The 22,995-nt window shown below is 43.1% G+C and overlaps 1 protein-coding gene across 2 annotated transcripts in view; it reads left to right on the top strand.

The window, feature by feature from the left end:
* RNPC3 (RNA binding region (RNP1, RRM) containing 3) overlaps positions 1–22,995 on the top strand; it is an 85,344-nt gene that overhangs the window by 44,757 nt on the left and 17,592 nt on the right. The window contains exons 7-14 of one of the 2 annotated variants that reach the window (XM_030205435.1): positions 11,799–11,953; positions 13,603–13,725; positions 15,522–15,646; positions 15,883–16,044; positions 18,089–18,196; positions 18,298–18,346; positions 19,496–19,628; positions 20,738–20,807. In XM_030205435.1, the coding sequence (XP_030061295.1) occupies positions 11,799–11,953; positions 13,603–13,725; positions 15,522–15,646; positions 15,883–16,044; positions 18,089–18,196; positions 18,298–18,346; positions 19,496–19,628; positions 20,738–20,797 (915 nt within the window). In that variant the 3' untranslated portion in view covers positions 20,798–20,807. Of the gene's footprint in view, positions 1–11,798; positions 11,954–13,602; positions 13,726–15,521; positions 15,647–15,882; positions 16,045–18,088; positions 18,197–18,288; positions 18,347–19,495; positions 19,629–20,737; positions 20,808–22,995 lie in introns of those variants that run through there. The other variant, XM_030205434.1, reaches the window with a different exon arrangement.

Here is a 22,995-nt window from a genome sequence, read left to right as displayed (position 1 = left end):
GTGGGTTGTGTCCATCTACCAGCAGGTGGAGATAGAGAGCAAACTTTTGCCTCCCTATATGTGGTCATGTGCTGCCGGAAACTCCCCAGTATGTTCTCTATCTCAGACTGTGGCTGCACGGGCGGAGGCCCGGTTTGGAGCTTCAGTGTTGAGGTCAGGGATTTCTATGTCCCGCCCTGGGTGAGTACTGCTTCGGTACATCCCACCAGTCTATGGATTGATCAGCTTGATGATATGGAAGGTAAAATTATGTATAATCATACCTGATAATTTTCTTTCCATTAATCATAGCTGATCAATCCATAGCCCCTCCCAGATATCTGTACTGTTTATATTCTGGTTGAATTTTAGGTTCAAGTTTAGCCTTCAGTTACTTCAGGAGGACTTCGTGTTCAAGTTCTTCTTTCACTTGGATTCTTCAAGAGTTGAGACGAGTTTGTGTTACAGTGAGCTGCTGCATTCCTCTCCCCTCCGTTTTACGGGGCTGGATTGAGACATAAATTCTGCCGGCACTCCCTCCCGCTTCGTGCGGCTGTAGGGCAGCTTTGTACCCCTCCCGCTTCGGCGGTGTTAGGGTCAGTCAGCTCCTCCCGCGGTTGCGGTTGCAGGATAAGCCAGATCCCCCCGCATCGGCGGGTGTGGTGTCCCTCCCCCGCTCCGCGGGGATGAGCTGGACGGATTCCCCTCCCCCACTTGTGCGGGGATGAGCTGGGTTAATTCCCCTCCCCCGTTTCGGCGGTGGTGAGCTGGGCAGAGTGTCCCTTCGTGGGTGTAATTCTCTAAGTGCTGAGTCCTGCGGATGGAGCTTTGATATCGACATACTGAGGAGTTTCCGGCAGCACATGACCACATATAGGGAGGCAAAAGTTTGCTCTCTATCTCCACCTGCTGGTAGATGGACACAACCCACCAGTCTATGGATTGATCAGCTATGATTAATGGAAAGAAAATTATCAGGTATGATTATACATAATTTTACCATGTGTGTCACTGGGATTGTAACCACCTGCTGACGTCACTCCTCCAATGTTCTCCGTCCCCCCTCCCTCCCTGTTCCATGGGACCCTGGAACTGGGAGGGAGGGACAGAGGGAGGGGGCCTGGAACTCGGAGGGAGGTGGAGGGGGCAGGGGAGAGATGCTGCACATGGATGGGATGGAGGGGGCAGGGCACAGAGGACGTTGCCTGCATATGGATGAATGCAGGGGAGAGAGCAAAATGCAGGGGAGGGAGGGGACCCTGGAACTCGGAGGGAGGGAGGGGGACCCTGGAACTGGGAGGGGGGGGGGCCCTGGCACACACTCTCATGCTCACACACTCTCTCTCTCTCACAGACACACTTGCACACAGTCTCTCTCTCTCTGTCACACACACACACACACTCGCACATTCACTCTCTCTCTCACATTCTCATACACACTCTGAGGAAAACCTTGCTAGCACCCGTTTCATTTGTGTCAGAAACGGGCCCTTTTTACTAGTATATAAATAACTATTCAGTCTCCATAAAAATAAAATTGTGCTATATCTTTGGATGAAACATGAACAATCAAAAAATCTTTGGGTAAACCTGTTAAACAAAAACTAAGAGATTTACTCCTAATGGACATTGAGTTCATCAATTATTTTGTTAAAAAATAAATAAACTAAAACTACCTTATTAGTTTGTACAGAATACATCAATTTCTTTTCTTTATTTATAATCTTAAACCATCTGACCGTATATCACATTATCTTAAAGAATCACATTGCCTGCCAGTGTCTTTTCTTAAACAGAAATTCCATATCATCATGCTGATCAATCCATAGACTGGTGGGTTGTGTCCATCTACCAGCAGGTGGAGATAGAGAGCAATCCTTTTGCCTCCCTATATGTGGTCATGTGCTGCCGGAAACTCCCCAGTATGTTCTCTATCTCAGCAGGTGGTGGTCACACACAGCAGCAGCTCTGGCTAGGCCTCCAAGCCTAATTTTTAGGTTTTGTTGAGTGCCTGGGGTTGAGGGCTCTTCTTGAGCAAGTGCAAACCTGGTGGTGCCAGGTCCCTCCTTTTCTCCCCCCTCCCGCTGGCTCCGTTAAAAAAAAAAAAAAAAATTTTGGACGTCCTTAAAGGCGTTTATTTTGACGTTTATTTAAACGTTTATTGCAGCTACTCACTGGGACACCAGGTCGTTACAGCTCGGAGCGAGAAGCAGGTAATTTTTACCTTTTTATAGCGGGCAGGGGGTTCCCCGATTGATCTCCACGTGGCCTATGGCGTCGGAGGGCGAGGGCGCAAAGAATCGCTCCCCGGACCGCGTGTGCGCTTCTAGCGGGGATGCGGGGGTTTTAAAGTCTGATTCGTCCTTGTTTGGTGTCAGTTTGGAGGCCGGTCAGTGTCCCGGGTCTTCCTCCGGCGCGGCGGTTTTTCCCGCCATAAACGCCCATCCCCCGCTGCTCCCCTCCGCCATCTTGGCCGGCCACTCTGCTCGGACGGCTTCTTCTTGGGCCGCCCTTGAGCTGGGAGACGTTCATGCCATGGCCGCCCTTGATTTGGGCGACGGCAAAAAAGCGGCTAAAGTTAAGCGCCGTTCTTCCCGCGCGGCTCCTTCGCGGAGTGTCGCGCCGGACGCCATCTTGGATGCGCAGCATGTTGCTCCCCCGCTCTTGCGAGCGCCGGTTGAGGGTGCGTCTAGGGCTGTGGCCCAGGCTGCTGAAATACACAGTCTGGGGGGTTTCTCCCCCGAGTTTATTTTGCTGCTGCATCAGGCCTTCCTTATGCAAAACGCTGCCCCTTCTCCCTTGTCCGATAACGGGGTTGAGGCCCCCGGAAGTAAACGCCCTCGGGTGGATTCCCAGGCCTTAGAGGACGCTGTTTCCTCTGATGTAGATGAGGGCAGCGTATCTGAGTTCTCCCAACGGTCCTTTGGGGATTCCTTGGAGGAGACGGATTCCCGCTCGGATGGAGCGGATGATCCCTCTGCAGCGCGGATCTTTCGCTCAGAGGATTTGCCCAACCTGTTACTGCAGGCCATGAGCATTTTGAAGATTTCCTCGCCAGAGGACGTCTCTCCCTCAGCCCCTGTTGGCTCTGCCATTATGCTGGGGACGAAGCGCCCGCCTAGAACCTTCCACGTGCATGATGCCATGCACACCTTAATTTCGGCTCAATGGGATGTCCCGGAAGCGAGCCTCAAAGTGGCTAGGGCTATGTCCCGCCTCTATCCTTTGCCTGAAAGTGAACGTGAGGCCTTTATTTGGCCTACCGTGGATTCTTTAATCACTGCGGTGACTAAGAAAACGGCGTTGCTGGTGGAAGGTGGCACGGCCCTAAAGGACGCCCAAGACAGAAGATTGGAAGCGGCTTTAAGGTCGTCCTTCGAGGCGGCTGCCTTAAGTTTGCAGGCCTCAGTTTGCGGCTCCTATGTGGCCAGAGCGTGCCTGACGATGGTGCAGCGGGCTTCCCCCTCGGATCCTTCCTTGAGGTCTGACTGGCCGGCCCTGGAATCGGGCTTGGCTTATTTGGCAGACTTACTGTATGATGTCTTGAGAGCCTCGGCTAAAGGTATGACTCAGACAGTCTCTGCGCGGTGCTGGCTTTGGCTGAAACATTGGTCTGCGGACCACGCCTCTAAGTCCCGCCTGCCTAAGTTGCCTTTTAAAGGCAAGCTGCTCTTTGGGGTCGAGTTGGACAAAATTGTGACCGATCTCGGCACGTCTAAGGGCAAGAGGTTACCAGAGGTCAGGGTTCGGGCCAGTGCTCGCCCCGGTATCTCCAGAGGACGGTTTCAGGAAGCCCGTCGGTACCGCCCGGGCAAGTCGGGCTCCTCTGTCCCCTCTTCCTTCAAAAGGAACTTCTCCCCCAAGCAGCATTCCTTTCGCAGAGATCGCCGTCCCGGTAGTACGCCCTTCGGTCCTCCCCCAGGGTCTCGTACCCAATGACGTTGTCTTGGTCCATGGCCCAGTGCAGATTGGAGGACGCCTGTCTTCGTTTCTGGGCGAGTGGACCAGAGTAACTTCAGACGCTTGGGTGCTAGAAGTCATCAGAGACGGCTACAAGCTAGAGTTCTGCCGACCCTTAAGAGACGGGTTTGTACTCTCTCCCTGCAAGTCTCCGGTCAAAGCTGTGGCAGTGCAGCAGACCTTGGACAATCTGATCCGCCTGGGTGCGGTCGTTCCGGTGCCAGAAAATCAGCTTGGCAAGGGACGTTACTCCATTTACTTTGTGGTACCAAAGAAAGGAGGTTCTGTACGGCCTATGCTCGACCTCAAAGGGGTCAATCGGGCCTTGAAAGTTCGGCACTTTCGCATGGAGACTCTCTGCTCTGTTATAGCGGCAGTCAAGGCAGGGGAGTTCCTGGCATCCTTGGACATCAAGGAAGCGTACTTGCATATTCCCATCTGGCCTCCTCATCAACGCTTTCTGCGTTTTGCAGTCCTGGGCCGACACTTCCAGTTCAGAGCTCTCCCGTTCGGGTTGGCTACTGCTCCGCGGACCTTCTCCAAAGTAATGGTGGTCATCGCGGCCTTCCTGAGAAAGGAAGGAGTACAAGTCCATCCTTATCTGGACGACTGGTTGATCCGAGCCCCCTCTTATGCAGAGTGCGGCAAAGCTGTGGACCGGGTGATTGCTCTTTTGAGCTCCCTGGGGTGGATCATCAACTGGGAGAAAAGCCAGCTGCGCCCGACTCAGTCCCTGGAGTATCTGGGAGTTCGATTCGACACCCAAGTAGGCAGAGTGTTCCTGCCGGACAATCGGATTGTCAAACTTCAGGCTCAGGTGGACCAGTTCCTAGTAGCCTCTCCGCTCCGGGCTTGGGACTATGTGCAGCTGTTGGGCTCTATGACGGCCACGATGGAAGTAGTGCCCTGGGCCAGGGCTCATATGAGACCACTACAACACTCTCTGCTGCAGCGCTGGACTCCGGTGTCGGAGGATTATGCTGTGCGCCTTCCCTTGGACCCAGCAGTGCGCAAGGCGCTGAGCTGGTGGCTGCAGACAGACAAGTTGTCTGCAGGGATGCCTCTTGTGACCCCGGAGTGGATTGTCGTCACGACGGACGCCTCTTTGACGGGCTGGGGAGCCCACTGCTTGGGAAGGACAGCGCAGGGGCTCTGGTCTCCTGCAGAGGCAAAGTGGTCTTATCAACCTCCTGGAACTCAGAGCCATTCGGTTGGCGCTTTTGGAGTTCCTCCCGGTACTGGCGTTGAAGCCAGTACGGGTCCTGTCGGACAATGCCACGGCTGTGGCCTATGTCAACCGCCAGGGAGGTACCAAGAGCGCCCCTCTAGCCAAGGAAGCCATGAATCTATGCCAGTGGGCGGAAGCGAACCTGGAACAGCTGTCAGCGGCCCACATTGCCGGAGTCATGAATGTCAAGGCGGACTTTCTCAGTCGCCATACCTTGGATCCCGGAGAGTGGCAGCTATCTGCTCAGGCGTTCTTGGACATCACGAAGCGCTGGGGCCAGCCGACCCTAGATCTGATGGCATCATCGGCCAATTGCCAAGTGCCGCGCTTTTTCAGCAGAGGACGGGACCCTCGATCCCTGGGAGTAGATGCTCTTCTCCAACAGTGGCCGACACAGGAGCTTCTCTATGTGTTCCCGCCCTGGCCCATGTTGGGCAGGGTGCTAGACCGGGTGGCAAAGCATCCGGACCGGATAATCCTGTTGGGTCCGGACTGGCCCAGACGTCCCTGGTATGCGGACTTGATCAGGCTCTCAGTAGACGATCCTCTGCGGCTGCCAGTGGAGCAGGGCCTGTTGCATCAGGGTCCCGTGGTGATGGAGGATCCCTCCCCCTTTGGTCTTACGGCCTGGCTATTGAGCGGCAGCGTCTGAGAAAGAAGGGCTTCTCAGACAAGGTCATCGCCACTATGCTAAGAGCGAGGAAGCGCTCTACTTCTACTGCTTACGCCAGGGTTTGGCGTACCTTTGCAGCATGGTGTGAAGCAGGCTCACTTTCTCCCTTCACTGCTCCAATTTCTTCAGTGTTGGCGTTCCTGCAAGAAGGTCTGGAGAAAGGCCTGTCGCTCAGTTCCCTTAAAGTCCAGGTAGCGGCTCTGGCTTGCTTCAGGGGCCGCCTCAAGGGTGCTTCCCTGGCTTCGCAGCCAGATGTGGTGCGCTTTCTCAAGGGAGTTAATCACCTGCGCCCTCCTCTGCACTCAGTGGTGCCTGCGTGGAATCTCAACCTGGTGCTAAGAGCCTTGCAGAAGCCGCCTTTTGAATCCTTGTCAAGGGCATCTCTGAAAGACCTGACGTTGAAAGCAGTCTTTTTGGTGGCTATCACTTCAGCCAGAAGAGTTTCCGAGCTCCAGGCACTCTCATGTCGAGAGCCCTTTCTGCAGTTCACTGAGGCAGGAGTGTCTATTCGCACAGTGCCTTCCTTCCTGCCCAAGATTGTTTCTCGCTTCCATGTGAATCAGCAGCTCTGTCTCCCTTCCTTTCGTAGGGAGGACTACCCAGAGGAATACTCTGCTCTCAAATATCTGGATGTGAGACGAGTCATCATCAGATACTTGGAAGTGACCAATGATTTCCGGAAGTCGGATCATCTGTTTGTCCTGTTTGCAGGTCCTCGTAAGGGTCTGCAGGCTGCTAAGCCTACAGTGGCAAGATGGGTCAAGGAAGCCATTGCAGTGGCTTATGTGGCCGCGGGGAAGGTGCCGCCTATCCAGCTGAAGGCTCACTCCACTAGAGCTCAGGCGGCCTCGATGGCAGAGGCCGGGTCCGTCTCCTTGGAAGAGATTTGCAAGGCGGCAACTTGGGCATCGGCCCATACCTTCTCCAGGCATTACCGCTTGACTGTGGCTGCTCGGGCGGAGGCCCGGTTTGGAGCTTCAGTGTTGCGGTCAGGGATTTCTATGTCCCGCCCTGGGTGAGTACTGCTTCGGTACATCCCACCAGTCTATGGATTGATCAGCATGATGATATGGAAGGTAAAATTATGTATCATACCTGATAATTTTCTTTCCATTAATCATAGCTGATCAATCCATAGCCCCTCCCAGATATCTGTATTGTTTATATTCTGGTTGCATTTCAGGTTCAAGTTTAGTCTTCAGTTCCTGTTCAGGAGGACTTCGTGTTCAAGTTTTTCAATGGATTCTTCAAGAGTTGAGACGAATTTGTGTTACAGTGAGCTGCTGCATTCCTCTCCCCTCCGTTTTACGGGGCTGGATTGAGACTTAAATTCTGCCGGCGCTCCCTCCCGCTTCGTGCGGCTGTAGGGCAGCTTTGTACCCCTCCCGCTTCGGCGGTGTTAGGGTCAGTCAGCTCCTCCCGCGGTTGCGGTTGCAGGATAAGCCAGATCCCCCCGCATCGGCGGGTGTGGTGTCCCTCCCCCGCTCCGCGGGGATGAGCTGGACGGATTCCCCTCCCCCACTTGTGTGGGGATGAGCTGGGTTAATTCCCCTCCCCCGTTTCGGCGGTGGTGAGCTGGGCAGAGTGTCCCTTTGTGGGTGTAATTCTCTAAGTGCTGAGTCCTGCGGATGGAGCTTGGATATCGACATACTGAGGAGTTTCCGGCAGCACATGACCACATATAGGGAGGCAAAAGGATTGCTCTCTATCTCCACCTGCTGGTAGATGGACACAACCCACCAGTCTATGGATTGATCAGCTATGATTAATGGAAAGAAAATTATCAGGTATGATACATAATTTTACCGTACTTCTTATTACATTGAAAATATTTAAAACTGGGTTACCCTCTGCATTAATACATTGATTCCCTGTTCTCCCAAGTTTTCCCTGTGTTCACAAGCTGATAATCTTTTGATCATTCCCCTCTCCACTCCTTCAAGGTCTCAGCACAAATCAACTCAAAATTCTGCTTTTTACATTTTTGCCCTTTTTGTTATGGAACTTGGTGCCTAAGTATCTTCACATTGAGTCTTTATTACCTAAGTTTAAATCGCACCTTAAGGCCTATTATATTCCACTTACTTATAGGGATTGACTGTGTGTGAAGATGCTTCTTCTGTGGCCTGAGATTTTTCTTTTCCTTTTTCCTCATTCTTTGTTCTTTTGAGTTGCTAATTTGTTGTAAACTGGTCTGATACCCTTTGAAGGGCATTGTTCAAAGTATTGTAATAAACACAAACATAGAGGAAAATGCATATCTTCCAAACAGATGATCAAACACTGTCATGTCATAAAAATAGAAATAATGTAAAAACGTTAACTCAAAACAGATCTACTACAAGCAAGTATTCTTATAATTTCTGGTGTGAGCTTATAGAACAATGTATCTAGCTTCAGTTAAAGTCCATCTAGTGAGCTCCTAATTTTGCATAAAAATAATAGGAGAGCGCAATTACTCAAGGGCTAAAATATACATCAGACTTTTTTAATATCACTTCAAAAATATACCAACAAATCACAGGAGACTGGCTATTCACTTGTAAACCCTCTAAAGGATATATTACTCAAAGAAAACAATGGCTTAAATTTCTCTCACAAATGTACAGACCCATTGTGGTTTAGATGTCTGTTCAACTTACCTTTTAAAGGGACCAGATGGTGCAGTTTTAATCTAGCTTTTTGCTTTAGTGGTGAATTTTATTCCAAGGAATATTTTTCTTTAGGTACTATATTGTTGACCCTAATACCTAAAAATTCATCAGTTTCAAGGATAGAACTGTCTAACCGTCGCATCAATAGCTAACATTCCTCTCTTCGCTAAGTTGACAGAGGGACCAGTAGCTGGGCAACTCTCAGATTATTTGAAATGTCATGTAATTCTGCAAGCTACCCAGTCTGGCCTTTATAGAGGCTTCAGTACAGAGTCTCTGTTAGGAACCATATTAGCAGAAATTAGATCCCATGTAGCTACAAGCACTCCAGTGTTCTTTTACTTCAGTTTTGATCTATCATCTACATTTGACCTTGTGAAACATCAAATACTGTTACAATTACTAAGGGACTTTGGGATAGCAGGTAGTGTTTGACGTTAGTTGGAGGTATTTGTTACCCACAGAACATATATGGTGAAGATGAATAGGGACATTTCTGATTCCTGGAAGATACAATGTGGGATGCCGCAGGGTACCCCCTCGCCTGTCTTATATAATAGTCTGAGTTCCACCTTGGACAACTTCTTATCTTTGAGTATAAATCAGATGCCATACTGTGGGAGGGGGAGAAAATGGGGGAGAGAGAGATGCGAGAAAAGCAGCAGTTAATCACATTAAATTTTTTAATTCAAGTTATATTAACATGTTAAATGTACAGCCCTAATGTTTATGTAATAATCATATAGCCATCCAACTACCTATGTCCTGAGAAGCCAAAACCATCTAGCAGTCAAACTTAGCTGATGACTTTAAGCCTCAATATTGATTATTGGATCCTCACACTAACATGTATTTCATAGCTGGGGCATTCAAGTTACCGTATTTTTCGGACTATAAGACGCACCGGACCATAAGATGCACCTAGGTTTTAGAGGAGGGAAATAGGAAAAAATTTTTTTTCCTTTTTCCCTCCTCTAAAACCTAGGTGCTCCGGTGCGTCTTGTCCGAGTTTTGGATCGCCGTCCCCTACTTACGCGATGCCATGTTCCCTGGTGGTCTAGTGACGTCGGGGCAGGAAAGAGCCCCCTCTTTCCTGCCCATCGCGCTGCTCTCCGTGCTCCTGACTGCTTTCTGACGGTCTCGGCGAGATTCAAAATGGCCGCCGAGAATCTCGGCGGCCATTTTGAATATCGCCGAGACCGTCAGGAAGCAGTCAGGAGCACGGAGAGCAGCGCGATGGGCAGGAAAGAGGGGGCTCTTTCCTGCCCCGACGTCACTAGACCACCAGGGAACATGGCATCGCGTAAGTAGGGGACGGCGATCCAAAACTCGCTACCTTCGGGACTATAAGACGCACCCCCCATTTTCCTCCCAAATTTTGGAGGAAAAAGTGCGTCTTATAGTCCGAAAAATACGGTAACTTGTGTGTCAACAATGAGAATACAAAGCTATCTTTACAGTTCAGTGAACCTGTCTTCAACTTGTTTTGTACAGTATGCTCAAGCCATAGGCTGGACTTGACCCTTCTGTGCTTATCCACCTGTCCCCATGATACCTAAAACAATGCACAAATTCCAACAGAGGACAGAGAGAATTCTCATAGTGCCATCCTAGATTCAACAGAACTGTTGTTTCTTCTCAAGATTCTCAATTCTGCTTCCATGCAGGCTCAAATCTTTACAGCCTTAAAACAAGTCTGGCATATCCTTTTGCAATCCATCCTCAAATCCCTGGCTTCAATGGAATTGAAGTTGTGTAGTTTGTTCTTGGGACTGCAACCTCCAGCTCATTATATTTTGGTGTCACAAACAAAACCTTCTGGAAAATGTTCATATGCTCCCAGATGACGAGGTTTTCCATCTTCTTGCCAGGACCTCACTTGGTGTCCGTTAAATAGTTTACCCTATTATGCTCTCATTGAATAGCTATTTGAGCCAGTGGAATCCTCATTGATGAACCTAAAATGGAAGTATTTTCTAGCAGTAGTTACTTTGGCTAGAAGTGTTAGTGACATTTTGTGCCTTAGTCACATAAGCCTTATACACAATTTCATTTATAATAGGATGAGTTTGTAGGATTAACTTAAGGTTGTGCTCATGTTGGTTATGTGGTTTCAAATTAATGAGGAAATAGTACTGCCTGCCTTCAATCCTAAGTCTCATTTGCACCAATGGGAGAAGACCCTCTATACTGTGGATTGTGAACAAACTCTTGCTTAGTCTCTTAAAAAGGACAGCGTTCATCAGAGAATCTATGCAGCTTTTTGTTGTCTTAGACCCCCAATGGCCTTGGTGTTTCAATGCTAGTTTCTGTGTGTTCCTTTTTGTTAAGATCAGACTGATATTCCCTTAACCAATACTGTTAAGCCTAATCAAATTAGAGCCACTGTTGTAACAAAGCAGCTTCTTGGTCCTCGCTTCATACCTTTATTTCCACACTATTGCTTGGACCAGTCTTCCATCTAATACAATGTATTTGGTCAAGTAATGCTGAACAACCCACCTTTGTGACCTGTTCAGCTCTTGCATCAGGAGGGAACTACATTGCTCTTCAGCAGTGGGATATTTATCTAGGAGTCTGGAGCAATCCTGAGTTTAGGATTTGTTTATTTGTGTATGTGCCTAACTCAATTTTTTATTTGTATTTGTTTTTTGAGAAAGAAAACAAAGTTGTGTACCTATAATAGTATTCTTCATAGAAAGCAGGATTAATCAGGCATATGACCCAGCCAACTCTCCAAGAGTTAATCGTGAACTTTAAACTAACAAAGGAGACCAAGCTGCATGCTGGAAAGACTGTGCAGGCTCAAAATTTCATACTACTACTGAGTTCTGAGACAACTGGTTGAACCAAGCACTGTCAGATATCACCTACTTGTATGATTGATTAATTCTATTCTCTACAGCAGTGTTTCCCAAGTCCAGTCCTTGAGTACCCCTTGCCAGTCAGATTTTCAGGGTATCCACAGTGAATATGCATGAAAGATTTGCATATAATGGAGGCAGTGTATGCTAATCATGTTCATTCATATTCATTGTGGATATCCCGAAAAACTGACTGGCAAGGGGTACTCCAAGACCAGACTTGGAAAACACTGCTCTACAGAGAACTCCTGTTGCAGAAAAAAAACCTGCTGTTTTCTAGAAAAATACAGTGTGAAACTTATTTTCTGATGGTATGCCTTTTGCTTAAGAATTTATGATCGCTAAGGTGCTAGACTAAATTTGGTTCATTTAGTGGAAGATTTGTGACATAATAGCTTGTGTGTCTTTTTTTTTTTTTCTATCCCATTACCCTGTATTAGTATGAAGAGTATTTGCCAGTGCCTGCGTTGCCACCTCCTATACCCCCTTTTCCTCCAGAAGATCCTCCTTTGCCGGAAGATGATGACTATGATATGGAAGTGTCTAGTAGAGAAGAATCAGAATATGAGAGTGGGGATGATGAAGAAAAAGAGAGGTACTATGAATTCTATAAGCAATAACAGAAACAGAGTATAAGCTTAGGTAAAGATTATATGGTCCATCTAGTCTGTTCATCCACACCACCTGTTTAGTTCTGTGATGTCTTTCAGTCCCTCAGAAATCCTGTGTGCTTGTCTATTGCATTCTTGAATTCTGTTTCTCTCCTTGCCTTCTCCAGTGAGAAGCTGTACTATTTATCCCACCACCCTGTCGGTAAGGAAATTCTTTAGGTTATTTCTTAGTCTACCCACTTTCAATGTCCTCCAACGACCTCTCATTTTAGAGTCTTCTTTCATTTCCATTGAAAGAGGCCTTCTTCCTGTGTATTTATTTTGTAGAGAAGTTTTGTTTTTTAATTTTATTAACTTTTAAGAAGGTAAAACTCAGTTTTCAAAGAGACACAAAACTTCTGTACAAACTAAGAAAGAGTAATATTCCTCTCCAATTTCAAAACTGAGTAAATATAAGAAGCAAAAAAACATTAAGGAATACAACTTATAAGTTTATAAAGTGAAAGAGAGACAAAATTAGGAAAAAGAAGATAAAACTAAAGAAACACTTTAACTAGCCATTACATCTCTTGGAGGTATTTTAATGTCTTTATCATCTTTCCACTTTCCCTCCTTTCCTCTGGGATTATACATATTTGGATCTTTGTAGACCACACTACTGTAAACAGAAGTGTTACCTCTCTTTGGAGATGTTCCCTAGTGCAGGGCTAGACAGAATTTCTTTGGATCTAGGAGCCAGGCTTGTGTATGCACCAATAGAGTTTTTCACTTATAAATTGCACATTCATAATACATTTTTCAAGGAGGTGAATGAAAAGACAAAAGGATTAGCATTCAGGAACTTCAAAGGATTAAAAAATAAAAGTAAATATGAGAGACCTGAGGAAAGAAACCAGAACATCTAAAAGTACCTGTGGAAGAAGATGACAAAATTAATAAAAGGGAGCGAGATGCTGCTGCTTCAGATATATCAGTGAAACAAGGGAGACCAGGCATGGTACTGTAAGATTGATACCAAATAAGAAACAATATATAGAGAGACCTGGAAAAAGAAATGCTAATCAGAGACTTCTATTCAGTATTTAGTGAAAAAAGGTTTGGAACAGGATGGCCTATGACTGGCAAGAGAACATTTAGGAGTAGAGCAGATGAATTTATGGAATAGCGTGTATGTGGAGCTAAGAAAGCTGAAAATGGACAAAGTCATGTGGTTAAATTGGGCGCATCCTAGAATACTAAGGAAGCTCAGAAAAAGGGGTCTCAGAATAATAAACTGTTCATTAGATCTTTAGAGAAGGGAGTGGTCCTGTGGAATTGGAGGACAGACGTGGCCCCTTTTCGTAAAAGATAATAGAGAGGAATTTGGAAAACAAAGGCCAGTTATTATTGCCTAGGTACCAGGGGACTTAATTGGGACCCTACTGAAGGAAAGGATGGTGAACAATCTACAGCTCATATTGTATGCAGCATGGTTTTACCAAAGGTATGTCCTATCAGACAAATTGGATTTATTTTTTAGTTAGATAACTAGGGAAACTTTAAAACAACAGCACTGAATATCAGCCCCTGTTGTTGCAAATCATGATTGTTTAACCGGTAAATGTGTGTGTCTGGTTGTGTTTTTGTAATATAGAATGACTAGACTTATGAAATTAGCAACTGTTCAACCAAAAAGAGCACAAGCTACAAAGCAACCCCGAGTGAGAAAACGACAGAAAATACAGGATTTATTAATTATACCATCAGCTGCTCATAGGTAATATCTCTGTGGTTTATTCCTTTATGTATGTGTCATGTCTTAAAACATGATTTATTCTTTCTTTCTGAGTAAAGATTACAGTCAGAGGAACAGTCATCACTGTACAGTAAAAGAATTTATTTGTTGATACTTCAGCATAGTGAGCAATGTTTCTGTCTTATAACAAATTCATAATCAGGTTGCTAGTTAATGCAAAACTTAGTGCCTCTATTGGCCTAATCCCAATCCTGACTGAAATGGGAATAGAAATTAAGAGAAATCACCAAATTATCAAATTCATTTGGTGTATATGATTTTTTTGGCTCTTCCTCATACTACATTTTGACAGAGGTTAAATTCTTGTTATCCTCCCAACACTGGATGCCATTTAGCTATTTTTATAACAAAGTGGAAGTCATTCATCAATCCCTCACAGGGGTACTGAGTCATCAGACAAAGAAGTAGAAAAGAATAGATTTAGTAAGATAATAATAAATTCAAATTACTGAACTATTAGATTTTTATATACCATCTTTCTGTAGTACAATCAAAATGGTTTACGTATTGCATTCAGACACTTTCTCTGTCCCTAGTGGGCTCACAGTCTGTTTTGTACCTAGGGCAATGGAGGGTTAAATGGACTTGCTCAGGGTCACAAGGAGCCACAGTGGGAATTGAACCCAGTTTCTTGAGTTCTCAGCTCATTGCAGTAACCATTAGGGTTCGCTTTGTTGGATGAGCAAATTATTACAGAGGAATTTTGTTTCTACTATATATCCAGTCCTTAGATGAATCCAAATGTCTTTCTATTGTTGAGTATACTGTGAGGTCAGCCACCAAAGTGGAAGAACAATAGACACTAGAAGATGTCAGAAGAAGTGCAGAGAGTAGTGTAAAGAAATGGCACTTCCAAACACGAGGATGTTTTCTTGGCATACACACTTATTTATTTACTATTGCTTTGCAAAGCCTACTTTTGACAGACTTTGTATGGTGAGAAATGAACTGAGAAGTTTACAGTTTTGTATTAGATGATCTGTTAAAAGGATACTAAATTCATACTTCTATCTGTCTGAAACTAAGGTAGTGTATTATAAGGTAGACATTTTTTAACCAAAACTAACCGGTGATGAAAAGAACACAGTTAACATTATTTAGATGAAGTTCATCTTTGTACATTAGAATACGTAATCTATAAACAAGACTAGTGGATATTGCATTCTGAATATTGAGATGCCATATGTCAAAAGATATAAGACAATGCTAAAAGTTCTTCAGGTATGCAGAACCAAATTGTAGCTTTTTGTACAACAGTGTCACAGTAAATCAAGGTGTGGTTGCTAAGGTACCCTTTTCTTGATTTGTATGCCTCCTTATATAGTAATATACGTTAACATAGTGGATAATGTCAGGTAAAGACCAGTATGGTCCACCAGGTTGCCAAGTAGATTTGCCAGGGCAGTACGTTCAGTGCAGGTTACTTTTCCTGTATCTGTTTTATTTTAGGGGTGGGGGAGAGGGTTGTACCTATCGCATAAAGCAGGTTATGTTCCCCATCGTTTCTTAAGATAAGTACAACAGTTTTTAAGTTGAAGTGCTACCTTCCTGGGTTCCATCCTCTTGTACTTTAAGGATCCATTCTATTCCACTCTGTTCTGTATTCCAGCCTCACTCTTAGCTCCTCCACTTCCTTCAGGAAGCAATTTGATGCATCCGGCACTCTTTCTGTGAAGAAGTTTAGTTGGCTGGGATTTAAATGTTTAATTGTATCATTTCTCAGAGTTTATAGTGATCAATATCTTATTTTTAAACAGCAATGCTCACCCTGCACTGTTGCCATCAGATGTGTTTGAGCAATCACAGCAGCTAGGTTCAAAGAAAATTGAGTTTCATATTCCTACAGACATGCCAACAGCACTGGAGAAAGAGCAAAACAATGGTAAGATGTATGTTTAAGGTATGTTTTTTTAGAAGCTGCAGTGTATTAGGGTTTCTTGCATTCTTCATGCCTAGAGGTGTGATTCCTTCACAAGCCTGTGCTTAGCTATGATTCTTGTAGGTGTTGCTATTTCATCATGCTAGATCACCATGAAAACAGTATCATAAGCCTTTCTATTTTAAAAATAAACTTGCACATTGAGATGTGTTTTAAAAATTTTACTACTACATTTTTAGGCTTGTGTGCTGCTAATGAGGAAATAAACAATGAAGGGTTTGGAAAAATCTACCCAAGTCTTGTTTCTACTGAAAAAGAAGAGAGTGAAGATGATGACGACGAAATCCCTTCAGAATTCATCTCCAGAAAAGAACTGGAGAAAGGCCGCATTTCTAAAGAAGGTGTCATTATGAGACTAGAATATAATTTAAATATAATTGTAACAACACTTCTGTTTAAGCTTTGAAAAACTAAGTATGGGTGATGTATTAAGGGGCTCATTTTCAAAACAAAAACTTCCAAAAAGCAGCAGATGAACGTTCTTTTTGCCAAAACGTCCAAATTGCTATTTTCAAAACTCATTTTTAAGATGCTTTTCTATGCAGTTCGTATGCAGTGTGCCCAAATCACAAGGAGGCATGTTGGGGGTGGGATTTGGGCATTCCCAAAACTTAGACAATTTTCTGCCATAAAGGAACAAAGCAAAAACATCCGGGACATTAAGGTTAGATGTTTTGGTGTAGACCCATTTCAATCATGACTTAGTCCCTAAAAGGTGCCCTAAATGACGACTGGAGGGATTAAGACATGACCCCCCCCCCCCCCCCACCCCACCCCACCCCACCAGAGATGTTATTGAAACAGTACATAGCTTCTATGACAGCTTCAGATGTTATGGCTAGTCCTGTTACAGCAACAAGCAGGTCCCTGGAATAGCATAGTGGTTGATGTAGTGGACTGTAGAGAAGGGGACTTGGGCGTATATCCCACTCTACTTGTTGCACTTGTGGTGGGGTGGAACGTGTGAGCCCTCCAAAACCCACCAAAAATCTACTGTACCCATATATAGGTGACACCTGCACATGTAACATCTATTGTAGTGGTGTACAGTAGGTTTTTGGTGGATTTTGGAGGGCTCACAAGGTATAAGGGGGTAATAGTGAGATGTGCACCAGGGACTTATGTGAAGTCCACTACAGTGCCCTCCTAGGGTGCCCCACCGCCTTGCTGGGATGTATGTGAGCAAAATCTAAATAAATTCCAGTGGCTTGTTTTTGTGCATTTTTCCTTTGGGTATTTTTTTTTCTTTTGAAAATAGTCCAAAAAGATAGACATACTGAGCACAAAAACATCTAGCAAATGGCCATTTTCAAAACAAAAAGATGTTTTTTCTGGTTTGAAAATGGCTGTTGTCTACTAGATTTTTTGGACGTTTTCAGCAAAATGTCCAAAATCGGATTTAGGCATCCTATTGAAAATGCCCCTCCATGAATATTACGCAAGATATCTTTTAGATAATTCAGTTTAGATGAGCAATCATTTAAGATCTTGATTTATAGTGAAGATCTTTCAGAAGTTTTGGGGTATGGCAATTCAGGTGTATAGTGAAAAAAAAAAACGAGTCAGTATTGAGCCAGTTGTGGTGGGTGTTCTTAAACACTGACACCAGCTAAGTTAGATCCAGGTGCTGGGCTATGTCTGGGCACCGGCATTGACTATCTGGTTCAGTAGTTATGCAGGTACAGTTGATTTCAGTGTTGTACCTGCGTAGCTAACTGGGCAAAGTTAGGACTGCTGTTTAATCGGTGATACTTGCTCTGTTAGCTATGCAGGCACCAGTACTGAATATTGCTGGTGCCTGCATAACTTTGAGAACTGACTGGAGAGTGTTATGGTAGTTGGAGAAGGGTATTCAGCAGCACTGCCTGGCTAAGTGCTGCTGAATATCCCTTCTTGACCTTCTTAACACGATTTAACTAGACAGGAGTCTTTTCTGCTTGGTTAAATCATTTTGAATATCAGGCCCATACTATATATATTGGGGTCACTAGTGATGAGAGTAAAAGGGAATGTGGTAAAGTTAACAAATAGGTGAAGGTGCTTTTTTTTATATATAGAGTCGAGCTTTTTGTTTTTGTTTTTTATGGTTGTAGCCTATTACCATTATCAGTATAAATAAAATACTTTTTTAAATTGCAGGTTGCATTTTAGGGAAAGTGGCAGAATATATGTATATATTTTTAAAGAATCAAATTCATTTGCATTTAGAAGAATATAAATACATCATTTATAACATTTTATACAAATTACTTTTTTTTTGAGAATCAAATTCATTTGCAGTTAGAAGAATATAAATACATTTAAAATGTTTTATACAAAGACAACTAAGTTGCTAATGAATGTATGTTTTTTTTTTGTTTGTTTGTTTTTTTTTGTCATTTAAAGAAATGGAAAAATTTTCTGCTTTTAAACATTATCATCCTGGAGATCCAAACTGTAGAATTTATGTGAAGAACTTAGGAAAACAAGTTCAGGAAAAGGTAAGCAAGAAATGTAAAATAGTATATAGGCATTTCATTTTTAACTGTTAATTTCGCCTTCTAATTTCATGCTTTTTTTCCCTGACATGCATTTTTTCATTACAGGATCTTAAGTTTATTTTGGAAGATATGTCGACTTTTCATCTGAAACAGAAAAGATAATGTGAGTAGTAGGAGTCAAAATTAAGACAAAGTGAATTTTGTTTACAGTAATAATTGAAGCATTTCTAATGAAATAGTATCGATAAGTTGCCCATAAGCTGGTTTTCCCCCAATTCTTTCCTTTCACTTCTATTTTTTTTTTTAAACTTGATTTCATTCCAGTGGAATTCTGGTTCTTGGGAGCCTGGTTGTTGCTCAATACAGGGAGTGTTTCTGCTCCACTTCTGGGCTTTTCTATTTTCTCAGTCACCTAAATAAAAAAAGAAAAAGAAAGCGATAAATTCTCAGCTAAATTTGACTAACCCAAAAGGACAGGGGGAAAAAAACCCCAAAATGACATTGCCATTAAATGTCAGGATATTTTTTTTTCAACTGTTGATAGCTACTATGATCTTCATGTTGGAAGGCAGTCCTCTTCCAAGAGGAAGTATTCTCCCTCTTGAGAATCTAATATAGCCAGCCCACGCCTAGATATAGGTTTCTGGTGATTTTACTTCTTATCTCCTGATAAGCCTAGCAGGAAACAGCTCAGGGCTCGGCATTTCTGTTCCACCTCTGGGCTCGTTTCCTGTTGCTTTAGTATTCTCCAGTTGTGCCACCCTCCCCCCCCCCAAAAAAAAAAAAAATCTAAAAACACAACAGATGAAAAAGCCTGCAAATAACATGGGAATTGAAATAATCTTTTTGCTTACATATCTATAATATATTGTATAGAAATGGCACATCCTTTCTATATTTTAAAATGTTAGCATTTAGAGGGGAAGTTATCCAAGTGGACTACCGTTCAGTTGAGTTATTTTACCACAAGTTGGATTATTTTAGCACAGGATTCCTTTTTAGACAATGAGGCCCTGTGGTAAAATAACCTAACTTTTGATAAACTAACCTGACTTAACTGTATCCCACATTGATAACTTTCCTTAGAATTTTGAAGGTATGATTCTCATTCATGTTTGTGATTTTATTGTTTGATTCTCATATTGCCATGTAGACTTAGATTGTCAGCCCACTGGGGACAGAGAAAGTACCTGCATATAATATATGTAACCGCTTTGGTTGTACTGCAGAAAGGCAGTATATCAAATCCATGACTTTTACTAATAAAATAAGAAACGTTTTTTGTTTTCTATCGCCAATTTCTTCCTTACAGGTTTGATATTCGCTTGATGAAAGAAGGTCGAATGAAAGGACAAGCTTTTATTGGGCTCCCTAATGAAAAAGCAGCAGCTAAAGCTTTGAAGGAAACAAATGGGTATTTTCTGTTTGACAAGCCCATGGTAGTTGTATCCTTTTTATTGTTTCCAGCACAACAGAAGTTGGAAAGAATTATACGAAAGCGGTCAAGAATCTCTCTCTTTCTCCATAGACTGTTTGGGGACAAAATAACTCAGAAAATGTAATAGAATGGGATGAACTTGCATGTGGGATGAATGAGTAGAAAGACACAATGAGCTTAAAAATGAGATCAATCAGATAAGGGTTTCCAGAGAAATAACCTCCTCCTCCCCCCCCCCCCAAAAAAAAAAAAAAAAAAAAGATAGAGATAGTCCAGTGCATTTCTATAGAAAAAAGAGCTGCAGCTTCTGTAAACATAGGTTGTAATGTTCTCTTAGGCTTCTGGGGCTTGCATCATGATTATTGCAGTTGTCCAGGTCTTGAGTTTCAACCATCATGCTGTGTCTTTCTTCAGGGTATACTGTGAGGTCTGCAGTTTGTCTTTATATAGTGTGTACTCAGACCTGGTTGGTTTGAGTTTGAGGTGGGTATTTTCTTCAGAAAGGTAGGAGATTTTGATGGGAGAGTCCATGGGTCACAAGTTTGAATTTGATGCCAAGGGCAACCTTTTTCCCCCTTCCAGATTTTTAGAATATGATCTACAGAAATTCTGTCTCCCCTTGAGTCAGAATTTCCTACCTCATTTCCTTCCAGAATTTAAAATTGTGACCAATTGACTTTCCTCAGGAATTTCTCGTCTTCCTGAGGAAACACCCACCTCAAACCCCAGCAGGTTTGAGAACCTACTATATAAATTGTAGATGTCACAGCATACCTTGAAGAAAGCCACAGCACACCTTGAAGAAAGCCACAGCACAATGTCTGAGAGATTAGTTCTAGTTACTCAGATGAGGCAAGACCTGGACAACTGCAACAATCGGTGTAGTGTATAAGAGAATGGGGCAAGGCAGTTTAAGAAGTGGAATTCCTATTCTTCCAAATGTCCGCTACCCTTCCCCTAAAACTACCTCCCTCAGAACTGCAGCACTGCCCTAAACAGTCTACACAGCCCAACACATACACATATGTATAACACATATACACAATACAGACACAGAAACGGGACAATAAAAAGTTAAACATTCATATTTGTAAATATTTCTTAACAAAATACTAGCAGTTTGCTCGATCTGCCAGACCAAAAGAAGATTCCAAGGAAGGTCATAGAAAAAAATAGAAGAATTCAGGTAGGTCTCTCTGAATTTAGCCTGAAGTAAAATATCTGTTAGAAACATTATAAGCGTTACACAAAAGTACATTATTTTGCAGTTGGAGATGATTTTGAGTGTCAGGTGATCACTACTTCAGTTTAAACTTACCTTCAAACCCCAGATCTAAATGAGTCATTTAGCAAGAACTAGGCATGACTGAAAGGTTTTTAGAGATATGCATGTATTGCCATTTTAAAATGTAGAATAAATGTATATGTTGAAGGACTGTCTTGACCATGCCTCCTTTAAATATCTGCTTGCTGCTGCATATATATGTATAAGCAGCACTGTTCTGAAATTGCTGCCTTATACATTCATGCAGATAACACACATGAATATATATATTAGGGATGGGCTGTTGCAATGACATATTCTATGTTGTTGCATATTATCAAAATGAAAATGAGAGGGAGAAAAACATGACATGTTTTTTTCATTTGCCAATAGTGCACACGTTTTGAAACTGGTACTATTTCAGAAATAATTCACACTATTTGTTGATAGTGGAACTACCATGTATGCAGAAACTTAGGAAAATAGTGTGCACTCTTTCCAAATAGTGTGTACTGTTTTCAGAGTGTGCACTAAATTATCAGAAACTGACAAAATGGCCAGAAAAAACGACTTAAAACTAAAAATTCCAGTAAATGACATAGGAAATGAAATGAAACACTTATTTTCTGGCTACCTATCGTGTAAATGACACACAAATCTAAGATTTTCTTTTATGTAGAAGAAAACCAATAAATCATTTGGGCTAAGTTTTAAAAAAAATGTATATACACAATCTGTATTATAAGATAAATTAATCTCAGTGGTACTAGTTATAAATTACTGGCATACGGTTCTCAGTCTACTGCTTATTTATGGAGGCAGAGAAGTAGCGTGATCAACAGGACTCTTCCAAAAACCAAGGAGACGTAATGAAGTAGTGTCTTTATTTAATATTAAAAATGGACTCGACACGGCACCGTGTTTCAGCAAAGTGCTTGCATCAGGAGTCTGTATGTTGTGTTGGAAAACAGTGAAAATATGTAAATAAAAACTACACAGCATCGAGTCTTTGGACAACTCCATCCTCCTGAGTTTCTGCTTTTTTGGCAACGGTACTTATATTTATTTACTGGTATAGTCTTTTTAAAAACTTGATCCTGTTCAGTTTTTATTTACATATTTTCACTTTCTTCCAACTCAACATACATACTCTTGATGCAGATTCTTTGCTGTGTCAAGTCCATTTTTAATACTGAATAAAGACACTACGTCATTACGTCTCCTTGGTTTTTGGAAGAGTTCTGTTGATCACGCTACTTCTCTGCCTCCACATTATCCTTTTCGTAGCGGATCTTGTTCTCCACCTTGGTGGGTGTTCTGCGTTGTGCTTATTTGTGTTTGAAATTATCTCCCTGGATTTGTCTACTGGATTCCATAGGGCAGAAACAACCTTCACCCAAGTTCACACCAGGTAAACCTGACTCTGGACTGTGAAGCATTTAAAATTGTCAATTAAATTTAGCGTATTAATATTGGGTCCATTTTATTAAGGTATGTTTTCATTTTATGGTTACAGGAAAAAAATTAAGGGGCCCTTCTCCCAAGCTATGGTAAAAAGTAGCCTGCAATAGTGTGGGCGCTTGGAATTTCCGCATGCCAGGCTATTTTTTACCACAATGGGAGAAAAAACTGTTTTTAATATGGAGTAGAGAATGACATGGGGACCCACAGGGACGGGGTGGAGACAGAGCTGGCAGGGATAAACTTTGTCCCTGTGTCATTCTCTATTTTTGAAGGCTGTTAATTGGACAGTTATTTATGTTCAAGTGAGGCAGATGACGTTTTCATGTTTTGGAAAAACAAGCAGAAGTGCTGGCCACAACTGGCAAAATTGGCACAGGAAATCCTGTGCATTCCTGCTATCAGCACATCTTCTGAGAAGACATCTTGGGCCCTATTTACTAAGCCACGCTTTAGGTGCACAAACATTTTAGCATGCTAAAAAGCGCGTGCTAACAATAGTTTATTTATTTGCTGCATTTGTATCCCACATTTTCCCACCTATTTGCAGCCTCAATGTGGCTTACATTATATAGCAATGGCATCACCTTTAACAGAGTAAGAGGTTCAGCATATTGTTACAATTAATGTACAAGAATAACAGGTAGGT

Source organism: Microcaecilia unicolor, chromosome 6, assembly GCF_901765095.1.
Source record: "Microcaecilia unicolor chromosome 6, aMicUni1.1, whole genome shotgun sequence".
NCBI classification, from domain to species: Eukaryota; Metazoa; Chordata; class Amphibia; order Gymnophiona; family Siphonopidae; genus Microcaecilia; species Microcaecilia unicolor.
Note: the sequence above shows the minus strand (reverse complement) of the source record. Positions and strands in the feature narration are given on the sequence as shown.